The following is a 15,157-nucleotide window of genomic DNA, read 5'->3' on the forward strand; positions in this document are numbered from 1 at the left end:
ACTCAAAAGTAAAAGACTTATGGAAACCACTTTAGTAAAGATAAATTGAATTTGAAGTCATAACTATTAAATAGATTTAATTAGTTTTATGTTTATATTAAAAATAAAATAATATTCATTTATTTAACAAAAAAACTTATAAGTACAAAAACATAAGTACAAAAAATCAAATATTTACAATATAGATTTTAAAAAAGCTTCAAACCTTGCTTTTGAAGGTGAGCTTCAAGACAAATAATCATTAACTATTCTCTGCACAATTACAAACAAGATGCCGTACACGCTTACTAGTCATAAGCTCTATTAGTCCAATTTACAATTGCTTTCTTTCAAAGATTTATACAACTCCATCGGGTGAATTTATCACTATTATTATTGATTTTCCAAGGAGTTTTTTTTTATAAAATTGTGTTTTTTGATAATAACATATCCACCCTCGTTTCTATCTTTCCGTCACAAGATCGTGATCTACGACGAGGAGGAGATTGTGAACCATCACTTCGCCTTTCCAAAATCTGCACGATAATGTAAAATTCAATCCAATATTATATTAGTCCAGTAAATAACCAATTAAGAATTAAAAATAAGGATCAAAAGCCCGACATTACATAAATAAACAAGCATAATTTTTATTTTTCAATCAATTTGACTTACAAAGACATAAATATCTCTACATTTTTTTACATAAATATTAACAATTATGAAACATCACTTTACTATGTTAAAGAAATTTTTAATATTAAAAACTTCTTTATTATATAACTTATAATCTATATAATTAAAATAAATAAAAACTACTCAACTAACTTTCCCAAACAATTATCCATAATCATCTACATAGCATGATTGTCAACATTATTTATCTATTTAAATAAAATTTAATTTTACATAGATTTTTTATATCCTTAAGTGATTAATCCTTGGATTGTCTCAATACTAAAGTAACACTTATCTTAACTCTATACAAGAAATTTTAATATAAAATGAACACTTTTTCACATATGACTTTCCATTGTACTTAACATAACCCGAGTCACCTCTTTTTGTGTATCCATATCTCTTTAAGTACTAAAAAAAACTCACTAATAAATGTCATGATATTGAGCCCTTTAATTTTAAACATTCTACCAAATGCATAAACTATACATATAGTAATCCATATATATCTAACTTTTAAGCTGAATATGTCAAGCATTTAAATCCACATACCTTGGTTTTCACTTATTTTGACTACAAACCATCTAATACCTCAAGCTATCCATCATAAAGGGAGTGCTATCTCTACTAAAGACTCCAAACTATAGAAAGAAATCCTCATATGCTGTAAAAATTATCTTACATTCCAAATGCTTATTTTTAAAAAGTGATTAATCTACTACTTGTGAGTTTAAATAATATATATTATTGTTTTGTTTTGATTGACAAATGCCTTCACTACCTAAAGAATTGGATTGCAACTATTACAATATCTTATCAGAACTTTTTTATTTCCAACTAAAGTTTGTAGTTTTTCCTTTTAAGAAGGTCCATCATTGATAAAACTATCCTTATAGTATCAACCAAAATTTTTAGAAACCCTTGTCAAAATAATATCTATGAGCACTCTAGATTAGTAGATATATGCTATTTAAAGATAGTCACTTTCTTTGGATCGTACATTTATCCCCTCCTTTATTACTTTAGTGGATCTTTTGTAACAATTATATTTTGATTCGTAAATATAAGGAATGTTCCCTCAATATTCCAAATGTTGTTTAATGTGTTTTCTAAATATCAAGACATTATCTAGAAACATGAGTAAACGTTTTTTAATACAATGTTAATATCATATGCCTAATCAATGCAATGACTCTCCTTAAGGGTTACAAACTCATAATATCCATTTTTTGTTTGAAGAACATCTTTGAGATATCTTGTTTCCAATTTCTAACCTAATGATGTCTGTGTTTAATGTTTTATCATTGCAAAATTGATCATTCCAACCAAATGATCAATAACTCATTTAGTCAAGAAAAGAAATCTTATTCAAAATATTAAATTTGCTTTGGGAGAAAGAATACATCTATCATTGGTTATACATACATAGATTGGAAGAAAATGTAAACGCTAAGAAGCCTATGACATGATTCATTTTCACATTTGTAGGAGGCGCATTTTCATGGGTTTCTTGATTGCAAGTATGTATGATATTTTCTACCATTGAGATAGAAATTGTTACGACTTTTGAGCCATGCAAGAAAGCTATATAGCTTACTCATCTAGTGAAAAATCTAGACATTGCATGAGGTCCCCATTTCACATAATGATAGGCAAGGCCCATCCAATTGGTATAGATCTCAGTTTTTCATGCAAAGACTAAGCATATTAATGTGGAGTATCACTTTAAGAAAGTACTCTAAAAAAGCACATTCAGCTTGTCAAGCTTCACATAGATGATATTGATGCAAATCTTCTTACGAAGAGCTTATCCTTCAAGTGGCTTGCACATTGTAGACTATTGAAGATTATGGGATAGTATCTCCATTGGTTGCTCAAGCTCATTGATACAAATATGCATCAATCGAACTTTGTTTCCACCAAGATGAATGACACAACTTAGTATCCTAATGCTTTAAAGCCTTCAATGTGACAGCCCATCAATTCCTTTGTATCTCTATATTTCTTTGTAACTAAGGATATAAGTGCTCGCTTGAAGACATAGCACAAATTACCAACTTAATTGGATAATCAATAGATCCCCCATATAGAATCCCTTAGATAGATGATCCATATATTTATGTAATAGTATTTTAACAAATGTTTGTTTACATACATAGTTTCAATTTTTATCCAATCTCTTATCAGCTCCCTATACAATACGAAGAATAATTATGTACTAGGTGGAATCAATCCCCATACAATGCAAAGAATATTTGTGTACTCAGTGGAATCAATCCACCATGCATAATTATGAGGGCATGTTGTTGTGGGAACGTGAAATTTTAAGATGCTTTGATATTACCGATAACATTTAATTAAATTACTAACCAAATGTGTAAGGTTGTTTAGCACATGCGATACACATGACAATTATTTCATGGTAATAAGCCAAGGACCCCCAAGATGCAGTAGGTGTCAAACGGAAAAGTTGTCATAAGTTATGCCAGCTTGGCTTTGGGGTTTAGTTGGCGTCAATTTTAACCCTAGGCCAATAAGTATTAGTGGTGACACTAGGAACTAACATTAATTAATTAATCATTGCCAATCTAAGAGTAAACAGAGGTTGGAACCAATCCATGTTACAAATGGCCTAGCCAATTTGATTATGGATTGACACATTTAATTTTAGGCAAGATCAAAAGGATCAATCTTAACACTTCTAGACATTCTCAGTGAATCTCAGCTAGATTTAGTAGATAGGAGCATTTCTACTATAAACCCTAAATTTAAGTAAAAATTAGGATTTGACAACCACCTTGAAACCCATGCCAATCGGAGAAGACGTCGTATACTAAAATCAACACCTAAAATTCATGGAATTGATAGGGATTTTAAATGTCAACCCATCCACTGTAAATTGGGACATTATTTGGTCAGTTGATAGTTCCACTTATACAAATCTTGGGTGAAAATCAAGGGGCAATTGGCCCGAATTGCTTGCATATACAAGGGGCTTTTGAATCAGCAAAGAAGATTGTGAAATCTCAACTTTGCATTGTCCGTGAGCAATCAAAGTTAAAGAAATACCAAAAGGGGCACCAATTTTGGGACCACCCAACCGGGTGTCTAATGTCCAAGATTGTTCAGGTAATGTGTACATTTCAATTTATGCTCAGTTATTACTTGTTGTCATTAAGTGATTGCTCAATTTTACCACCCTATCCGAAGAGGAGGATGGTTTCACATGTATATAAAACCTTGCTGATTTTACCAACACACCTGCTGATCCAAAATTTTGAAGCACAACATGGCCAAAACAACATCATTAAATTGACGTTTCTTCAATTCAAAGTGAATGGCAGACCAAGTCTAATTTTTGCTTGCAACAAACTGATTTTGATGGGAGACGTAGCAGCTGTCTCAGAATTTTGGCATGTGATAGCAAAAGATTGGTCAATGATATGGATATGAAAGTCTATGTATCAGCTCATGTAGATTTTGCTGAAGTTTCTTCTTCAAGCCACATACATAGTATGATGGCATGGGAGCAAATGACACGCAGAATTCAGTCTGTCCATGCCTGATTTGTCTGCACAGACAGAACTGATGGTCCATAGTTGTTACCTCAAAGTACATGCAGGGGAATCGTACAAGTGGTGAGATAGTAAATCTTCCTGGCTTTTATCTCATCACATATGACAAAGTTCCCCAGTTCTAGACATGTGCAGAGATTGAAGAGGGACTTGCAAACCATCCCCATAGTCCGCACTATCTACATCTTTGATGAGAGCCACCAAGGCTGAGGGATGGCCTTTTCTTGCAACATAATGCCTTTGCTAGAAGGGCCCACTGGTAATTTGGCAAGCACAATGTGATCATAGTGATCCACCCACCCACAATGAAAATTGTCTATCCAAGACAGTGGCTGCATCTTAAAAATCATTGCTGAAAGATGTTTGTGACTGTGGACAAGGTATTTTTGAGCATGTTTTAGAAGCACCTTTATCAAACAAAGGTAGTGAACACCCCAGCCATAGTTCTACAAAGGACGATAAGATCATTGCTTCTGTAAGTTAAGAAACTCCGAATCAAGATAAAAGTGTTAGGCATAGCTAAAGATGGAGCCTAAGCAATTGCTTTAGTAGTCTTAAGGCATTGAAACTTGAGTAAACCCCTCCTTTAATTTTTCATGAAGTAATGTCTTCCACTTTGCATTTTATAGCCTCCTATGGCCCACTGGCATGTTTCTCTTAAAGGCTCCTCGTACCTAGTAACACATAATAGGGCTCACGTTGGCATCCCATCACACATGGATCATACACCTGACCAGGCACTTCTTGACGTTTGGCTTCCAGTTAAACAAGGTTATGACAATCTTTTTTAGCAAAAGCGTTTGCACCTCCTTGGCAGGATTAACAAGCGGTTAATCACCCTTAGTAGTAGTTGTGCTTTGTCCCGTCCAAGTTAGATGCAATTCTTCCTTCGATTGCTCCAACAAATTAAACACAATCCTATATATCTAACTCACCTCAGTCCAACATTGTGTTGATACTAGGATAGGGACGTAAGCATGAGTGACCTCTGCAATGAACAAAAAGAGGGGCCTGCACTAAAAACATCACTGACATGGCCCCACCTAGTGACAAACATCAAATCTGTTGCTGCAAGAAAAACACCATCATGAGAAACACCACAAAAAAGCCGCAACGCTAAAGGTGCACAAGATAAGTTTATGTGATCCATTTGCCATGTGTCAGATCAGATCTATTTTTGTCCTTTCCACCTTTCTGGGTCAGTCTATTTTCTGATTTTAGCCTATTTTTAGGCCCATTCACTTGACCATACTGCAGTTCTCACTTCACTATTTTTGCATCTCGGTTTCACAACCTAGGAACCTTGTTTGCCTCTGTAATTATCTTGTGCTCATCTCTCTCCAATGTCAAAATCACCTTCTGCACCTCTATTTCCATCGTACTGTCATTGCACGGTGTCTATTATCGCTATTGAAGCTGCCATGAAGGTGATCACCAGCTATTCATAGGAGTGTTTCTATTTAGACATGCATTTCTTGTGACCAGACGCTTAACAACTAATCCTGTTTGCTGGTGCAGCAACATTCAGCACATCTCCATGGATTTGTCAACCATGATGCTGCACCCTGAAGTCCTGCCATGTGCTGGCAACATTCTTCATCCAGCATGACCAACACATGTGCAAGGTATTTCACATGAGTCCGAGGATTGGTGCACTTTTGCAGCAGCAGCAGCATCCCATCTCGTCCTGCTTACTTTACAGCTTTATCTCTTCTTCTGCAAGATCTCCCACTCCCTGCTTGTTCTCTCTCAATGCCAGCCATCTCTCTAAGAACTCTTGCATTTCACAGCCTCACAACCATTTCAACAGCTGCATTTGGAACAGAAAATGCTGCATTTTTCTGCAGCACACCCAAGTGTCTCTTCGAGAGCTGCACTTTGGCCAGTGGATGCTGTATTTGGCAGCCATATCACCAGTTTCTTCAGCATCAGTTGCTTTTGCAGCCCATTGGGCAATCCTCATTCCAAGCGATTGCATTTAGCAACCTACACCTATATTTTACAAGTACTGCCTGTTTTTTTGAATGCAAATAGACCACTTTGCTGGCCTGATAGCCTCCCTTCTTGTCATGTGCCTCATAGTCTATATGACACTTTGTTGCACGGATAGAGACAAGGAACGCCTGTTCCGGCACTTAGAAATGGATTAACGCGTTCTAGGAGGTCCAAGCCCAAGAAACGTTGGTAGAACGTTCCAGCCCATTCCTGCCCGTTCCACCCCATTCCCTGGCCATTCCCTATTTGGAACGGTCATTCCAACAATGGCTTTTTTTTTTTAATCATCAATCTCCTGTCCCGATCACTGTCGCCTCGCCCCGCCTACCTGGCCTGCCTCTCCCAACTGCCTAGCCCACCTCCCACCTACTTGGCCCACCTCTCCCAACTGCCTAGCCTGCCTCCCACCTGCTTGGCCCACCTCTCCCACCTACCTAGCCCGCATCTCCTGCTTGCTTGGCCCGACTCCTACCTGCGATCAGCTAAGGACTCTTGTGTAAAGCACCAAAGTATTTGTCTACTCAATACTGATTTTTGTTCAGTGGGATCGTTATCTCCCCCAAATTTGGGGCATTTTGGATCAATTGTTGGCAGTTGCCCCAAAAAATGGAGCTTTCTCAACAAGGATTGGGGCCCAAATTTGGCTGCAATGTCCCCAAATTTGGGGCATTGGGATCCATCATCCCAAGATCTGAAAGAGCCCCCAAATTTGGGTGAAAATGCACCAAATTTTGGGGCATTTTCAACAAGGGAATGCAGGCTAGAATTCCCCCAAATTTGTGGCATTTTGAATCAATCATTGCCCCAAATTTGGAAGCTGAAAATGTGCCAAATTTTGGGGCATTTTCAGCAAGGGAATGCAGGCTGCAATGCCCCAAGTTTGTGGCATTTTCACAAAAAGAAATGCGGGCTGAAGTAGCACCAAAGTTTGGGCATTTTCAGCAACCATTTAACACATGCATGTTGAAATTTTGCTTGCAAATTTCTGCAATTTCATTGAACTTTATTGATTATTTGTCACTTTTATATAGATGACAGCATTGACATCTATGGGATCTTCATCATCCTCAATAGGTACTTTGTCAACAACTGGACGAAGTCGAAGCACTACTTGGTCAGGGTAAGATGAGGTAGATGTAGAGATGCCATTGAGAGGTGGAGGGGCTCGCCCTTGGAAATGCAAACTTTGCTCTTATGCTCACACTAGTGGGGCTGATAAAGTGAGAGCCCATCTTCTACATGAGGAGGGGACAGAGGTGCGTTTTTGCACCAACGTATCAATTGAGAAAAGGCACGAGTTTCTTGACCGCATACCCACTTCTATGGGGAATGGGGCATTGGGATCCATCATCCCGGGATCTGAAAGAGCCCCCAAATTTGGGTGAAAATGTGCCAAATTTTGGGGCATTTTCAGCAAGGGAATGCAGGCTGGAATGCCCCAAATTTGTGGCATTTTCAGTAAAAGGAATGCAGGCTGAAGTAACACCAAAGTTCGGGCATTTTCAGCAACCATTTAACACATGCGTGTTGAAATTTTGGCTGCAAATTTCTGCAATTTCATTGAACTTTACTGATTATTTATCACTTTTATATAGACGGCAGCATTGACATCTATGGGATCTTCATCATCCTCAACAGGTAATTCGCCAACAACTGGACAAAGTCGAAGCAGTACTTGGTCATGGTGGGATGAGGTAGATGCAGGGGTGCCATTGAGAGGTAGAGAGGATCGCCCTTGGAAATGCAAACTTTGCTCTTATTCTCACACTAATGGGGCTGATAAAGTGAGAGCCCATCTTCTACATGAGGACGGGAAAGAGGTGCGTTTTTGCACCAATGTATCAATTGAGAAAAGGCAGGAGTTACTTGACCGCATAGCCACTTCTATGGGGAATTCGCATGCTAGGAGGACGCCAAATATAGCAGTGGATCTAACAACATGGACTCCAAGGTTAGCAAGGCATGGTGCTTCATGTAGAAGACCACCGAGATTAGTGGCTACGCAGCCTTCTCGGGGGCCATCAGTGGTAGCAGGTCGTGGTGTTAGATAGAGTTCATTGCACACTTCATGGGAACCAAAGAAAAAGGAGAAAACACATACAACAATGACATGCTTTTTTTACCATGACCATATTGCATTCAAATCAGCCAAGTCACCTTATTTTTTAAATATGGTGATAAAGATTGCAAAGTATGGACCCACATATTGGCCCCCTTCATCAGAAACTATCAGGACTACATTGCTTCGGAAGGAGAAAGCAACCATAGAGATTGCAACAACAAATATTCGCAATCAATGGGCAAGAAATGGAGTGGCATTGATAGCAAATGGATGGACACGCCATAGGTATGGTCCCATATTCTCATGGGGATGTATACTTCATTGGTAGTCATAATGCTTCAAAGACTGGAAAGAGTGCAGATGAATTGGCATCCGAGTGGTGCAAGGCAATGTAGGCTGTTAGAGTAGAAAATGTAGTGCAGTTTGTGACAGATGGTGAACCTACAAACAAGGCAGCAGGAAACATTTTAATGGCAATGTATTTAGATATAACCTTTAGTCCATGCATGGCGCATTGCTTGAATAACTTGTTGAAGGATATTGGGGACTTGCCATGGGTTGCATCTCTTGTTGCGAAAGGCAACAAGATTATCACATTTATATGTAATCATCAGTACTCGCATGCTGAGTTTTGCAAGAGAAGTGACAAAGAACTTTTCAAATACTCGAATACACGATTTGCATATAACTTTCTTATGCTTGGTCGATTGCACTATTGCAAAGGTGCAATTAGGGAGCTATTTGCTAGTGATGAGTATGAAAATTGGACTGGTGCTGCCACTACCACTACTGTGTTATGTAATACATATGCCACTGATAGAGATTTTTGGGATGAGGTGAATCGCACCAACCAAATGGTTGATCCTATTATGCACATGTTAAGGCTTCTAAATGGCATGGATCCATGCATTGGAAAGATCTATGAAGGTATGGATTGCATGATTGAGAAGTTGGAGAGTTTGAAACCAAATGTAGACAAGTAAAAGCAGATCAAGGAGTTATGCATCAACAGATGGAATGAGTATGACTCTCCTATGCATGCTGCAGCATATGTGCTTGATCATGAGTTTCAAGGAAAGATGTAAGAAATAGACCTTGAGGTGGTCAAGGCTTGAAACACATTGCTTGCAAGGCTTTATCCTAGCCATGAAATGCAACACAAAATTAAAAATCAGCTCTTTGTGTATCGGCAAACATTAGGGATGTTTAGTACAAAGAATGCACTAGAGAGCAGGACAAATATTGAGGCTGCTTTATGGTGGAAACACTACGGGGCAAAAGCTCCAGAGTTGCAGAGTTTGGCTATTCGTATTCTTAGACAAACAATTAGCTCTTTTTATTTAGAGCACCTATGGAGCTCATTCAATCATATTCACTCAAAGAAGAGAAATCATCTTGATACAATGAAGACGAATAACCTAGTTTATGTGAGCTCCAATCTTCGCTTGCTAGCTCGTACATCAATTGCAAAGGCTGATTCTTTTATACATTGGAAAAAATATGACGACGATGATGATGATGGTTGAGAAAAAGATGATGGAGAGAGAGAGAGAGAATCAACACTTAAGTCTTAGAATCTAGAGAGATATCAGCCATAATTTGTGAAATTAGAGACATAATAATCAAGTTTCAACAATAATAAAGATTCAAAACATTGTAATCAGGAATAGATTGTCGCATTCATGATTCAACAATGTTGTATAAATCCAACAAATGTGCATTGCAAAGATAGAAAACATGCACTAAACTTTAAAGTCTAAAGATCCAAGTTACAAGAGCTCCAATTTCCAAGTCAATACTCTAATGTTCCAAGAGGCTAGCCGCTAAGTGCTCTGATTCATGGAAGATGGCTCCACTGTGCCTGAATGCTCATCTTGCATCCTAACCATCGAAGATTGAAGCTCACATAAACTAGTTCATTCATCTTCATTGTACCAAGATTCTCTTCTTTGAGTGAATGTGATTGAATGAGCTCCATAGTTGCTCTAAACAAGAAGAGCTAATTTTTTGGCTCAGAATACGAATAGCCAAACTCTGCAACTCTGGAGCTTCTACCCCATAGTCCTCCCACCATAAAGCAGCCCCAATATTTGTCCTGTCCTCTAGTGCATTCTCTGTACCAAACATCCCTAATGTTTTCCGATACACAAACAGTTGATTCTTAATTTTGTGTTGCATTTCACGGCTAGGATAGAGCCTTGCAAGCAATGTGTTTCAAGCCTTGACCACCTCAAGGTCTCTTTCTTACATCTTTCCTTGAAACTCATGATCAAGCACATATGCTGCAGCATGCATAGGAGAGTCATACTCATTCCATCTGTTGATGCATAACTCCTCGATCTGCTCATACTTGTCTACATTTGGTTCCAAACTCTCCAACTTCTCAATAATGCAATCCATACCTTCATAGATCTTCCCAATGCATGGATCCATGCCATCTACAAGCCTTAACATGTGCATAATAGGATCAACCATTTGGTTGGTGCGATTCACCTCATCCCAAAAATCTCTATCAATGGCGTATGCATTACATAACACAGCAATGGCAGTGGCAGCACCAGTCCAATTTTCATACTTATCACTAGCAAATAGCTCCCTAATTGCACCTTTGCAATAGTGCAATTGACCAAGCATAAGAAATTTATATGCAAATCGTGTATTCGAGTATTTGAAAAGTTCTTTGTCACTTCTCTTGCAAAACTCAGCATGCGAGTACTGATGATTACATATAAATGTGATAATCTTGTTGCCTTTTGCAACAAGAGATGCAATCCATGGCAAGTCCCCAATATCCTTCAACAAGTTATTCAAGCAATGCACCATGCATAGACTAAAGGTTATATCTAAATACATTGCCATTAAAATGTTTCCTGCTGCCCTGTTTGTAGGTTCGCCATCTGTCACAAACTGCACTATATTTTCTGCTCCAACAGCCTACATTGCCTCGCACCACTCGGATGCCAATACATCTGCACTCTTTACAATCTTTGAAGCATTATGACTACCAATGAAGTATACATCCCCATGAGAATATGGGACCATACCTATGGCGTGTGTCACTCCATCCATCTACTATCAATGTCACTCCATTTCTTGTCCATTGATTGCGAATATTTGTTGTTGCAATCTTTATGGTTGCTTTCTCCTTCTGAAGCAATGTAGTCCTGATAGTTTCTAATGAAGGGGGCTTATATGTGGGTCCATACTCTGCAATCTTCATCACCATATTTAAAAAATACGGTAACTTGGCTGATTTGAATGCAATATGGTCATGGTAAAAAAAGCATGCCATTGTTATATGTGTTTCCTCATTTTTCTTCGGTTCCCATGAAGTGTGCAATGAACTCTATCTAACACCACGACCTGCTACCACCGATAGCCCCCGAGAAGGCTGCGTAGCCACTTATCTCGGTGATCTTCTACATGAAGCACCATGCCTTGCTAACCTTGGAGTCCATGTTGTTAGATCCACTACTATATTTGGCGTCCTCCTAGCATGCGAATTCCCCATAGAAGTGACTATGCGGTCAAGTAACTCCTGCCTTTTCTCAATTGATACGTTGGTGCAAAAACGCACCTCTTTCCCGTCCTCATGTAGAAGATGGACTCTCACTTTATCAGCACACTAATGTGAGCATAAGAGCAAAGTTTGCATTTCCAAGGGCGAGCCTCTCTACCTCTCAATGGCACCCCTACATCTACCTCATCCCACCATGACCAAGTAGTGCTTCGACTTTGTCCAGTTGTTGGTGAATTACCTGTTGAGGATGATGAAGATCCCATAGATGTCAATGCTGCCGTCTATATAAAAGTGACAAATAATCAATAAAGTTCAATGAAATTGCAGAAATTTGCAGCCAAAATTTCAACACGTATGTGTTAAATGTTTGCTAAAAATACCCGAACTTTGGTATTACTTCAGCCTGCATTCCTTTTACTGAAAATGCCACAAATTTGGGGCATTCCAGCCTGCATTCCCTTGCTGAAAATCCCCCAAAATTTGGTGCATTTTCAGCTCCCAAATTTGGGGCAATGACTGATTCAAAATGCCACAAATTTGGGGGCTCTTTCAAATCCCGAGATGATGATCCCAATGCCCCAAATTTCGAGACATTGCAACCAAATTTGGGCCCCAATCCTTGTTGAGAAAGCCCCAAATTTGGGGGAGATAATGATCCCACTAAACAAAAATCAAACTGAGTAGACAAATACTTTGGTGCTTTACACAAGTGTCCTCACTTGATTGCAGGTGGGAGTCGGGCCAAGTAGGCAGGAGAGGCAGGAGAGGCAGAAGTCGAGCCAAGCAAGCGAGAACATTCCGCCAACGTTTCTTGGGCTCGGACCTCCCGGAATGCGTTAATCCGTTCCTAAGTGCCGGAACGGGCGTTCCCTATCTCTATGAGATAGGCATGTGGGATTAGCTCATCGTCTTTGGGGTCAGTGATGACAGCCTTCGCTATTCGAGTAGAAGTTCTAGGGCCAATGGGCATAGGAAAATTGCTACTGGGTATTATGCATTATGGACCTTCGTGATGCATGGAGGTAAACCCAATGCTGAGTATCCTTAGCATTGGTTCTTGGCTTTGGGTTGTAGTAGGCCACATGGCAATTTGAACAAGCTCTAGGATTGCAAGATTATGTGATAGATGAAGTGCAGGGTGCATCATGAGAAGATTACGTGGTGGTTGGGTTTCATTTCATTTGAGCATATAGAATTTGCATTTTATCTTGCAATTGGTTGGTCATGTTATGGAGTTGAAGAAGAATTTTGGCATTTCTAAGCATGTGATTTCTATTTGAGTTTGAATCCTTGAAAGAGTGAAGGGTGATTTGATTTAGATGGAGTACACTATGAGATTCAATTATGGTAATTGTGGGGCACCCAATTCTATTGCTTCTTGCAGTGGTAGTTAGCCAATATGTTCCTTAGGCTTTCAACTCAAGGGCTACTAGGATGGCATTGAAGGGTATTGACTCCATAGTTTATTGAAAAGGGTGCAGGATCGTTGTTGTCCAAGACTTCCAACTCGCACTAGGGTTTCCAATGTGTTACAAGTCCTAGGTCCACAAGAATGGTGGGCCAACAACGTGCCTTCCTCAACACCATCCTAGATATCACGCAACCAGAAGAGGCCATGGAATTTTTTAAAAAGAAGCTAGAGATTACCTGTACAGCTATAAGGCATGGCTTGTGTGCCCAAACACAAGAAGCAAAAACCAGTCTAACCCAACAAGAGCAAAGAGAATACTTGCTAAGGGCAAGGTTGACGGCTCAAGAAATAGAATTGTCGGGGTACAAGGAGGAACAAAGACCACTGGAGCCTGTAGGAGGAGAAGAGTAACAAGTACCACCTACTAAAGGGGAGGCGGATTTCAAGGTGGGCAAACAAGAAAAAGAACACGTCCCACAACCAAGCCCTCCACAATCAGAAGCACAACAAGAAGTGCTACAAGAAGATTCAACTCCAAAAAGGAAAGTCGAAGTTAGAAGGAAAAGAGAAAAGATGTTGGAGTAGGCACAAAGAAGGCTAAGGGTGCAACCCTTAGCCAAGGTTGTCTCCGTACGGACTAATCCGTACGGTATGGCACGTTACGTATCCGTACGATTTCATACAAAAAAATGGGCACTTTTTGGCCACTCTACTTTAACTCTACAACTTTCATTTTTTCTTTCTCATTTCTTTTCTTTTTCTTCTTTCTTTCTTATTTCTCCCCCAAGCCTCTCTCTCTCTCTCTCTCTCTCTCTCTAGCTGCACTAGTACCACGTACGAAAGGTTTGATACTATACCATACTTTAGGTACCGTACCTTACGTATTAGTACCATAAGGTACCAACTTAATGGATGTATCTTTCCCATTCGAACTGCACTTTGGGACGAGCTAAATGCTCCTTATATTAATATGATTCTCCCATGAGATTAGGTTATTTGAGATTCAAACAATTTCTCTCAATCTTCTCTGTGTCAAGCCCACACTTCTCTTATTTGTATGATCATGCATGTATGATGTATCCACTCCCATCTATGTAGTTATAAGTTGTAGGTAGCAATAGCACATGTTGTGCATTCCGCATTAGGTTTTGGCATGTTACCCTCAAGTACTTATGTTATATACTCTAATAGCATTGCTATTTAGACTTGAAATATCTATTCTATTATCTTTTGTTCAAAATAATCAAGTTATTTTTTTGTCGTACGAATATCGTACCGTACCTTATAAAATCTTAAGGTACCATTTAGTACCGTATTTTATCGTACCGTACCATATCGTACCTTTCGCACCTAACAACTATGCCCCTTGCAATTCCAAAAGTCCCTATTCCACAAAAAGAAGAGTGCTTTCCTGTCAATTGGAACATGGAACTCGCGGTGTGGAAACAATGAGAAAATAAATGCAAACCCTTTGAGTTTACCTTGAGATTCCCACCTACAATGAGCTGAGTGCTATCCCTTAGAGTGGTGGAAGAGGTGATAAACATGGGCAAAAGACTTTGTGGGGACTAATGGAACAAAGAAAGTGAAAAAAACCTAACACTGTGGAGAACAAATTCACCAGACTATTGGGAAGATAAGGTCATGGAAGTGCCCAAGACTATGAAGGGTTATAAAGCACAACCCAAGTGGAGGAGAAGAATTTGGGATGCAAACATGGATGCGTGGATGTCTTTTTGTAGCACCCTACCCTGCGAGAGAAATGACCTGGCCTACATGCCATATCTAAAAAGAGTACAAGTGGATTTCAATTCCGATATCCATGGTTGCTATGACTTCCCCAAAATATATAATGTCAATGCTACTAAACCAGAAGAAGCCCTCACATTCTCTATAGATGACCTTAGGCCCTCCATCTCCCACTTCCTTAGTGAGTT

At 39.1% G+C, this 15,157-nt stretch overlaps 1 protein-coding gene across 1 annotated transcript in view; it reads right to left on the reverse strand.

Moving 5' to 3' along the window:
• Positions 1-204: 204 nt before the first annotated feature.
• LOC148013578 (ABSCISIC ACID-INSENSITIVE 5-like protein 2) overlaps positions 205-15,157 on the reverse strand; it is a 41,868-nt gene continuing 26,915 nt past the window's right edge. The window contains exon 4 of the mRNA XM_087667784.1: positions 205-515. Within this exon, the coding sequence (XP_087523910.1) occupies positions 399-515 (117 nt within the window). The 3' untranslated portion in view covers positions 205-398. The remainder of the gene's footprint in view (positions 516-15,157) is intronic.

The sequence above is a fragment of the Lygodium microphyllum genome, chromosome 26, assembly GCF_053477565.2.
Source record: "Lygodium microphyllum isolate KBCC chromosome 26, Lygodium_microphyllum_v1.1.10, whole genome shotgun sequence".
Taxonomy (NCBI): Eukaryota; Viridiplantae; Streptophyta; class Polypodiopsida; order Schizaeales; family Lygodiaceae; genus Lygodium; species Lygodium microphyllum.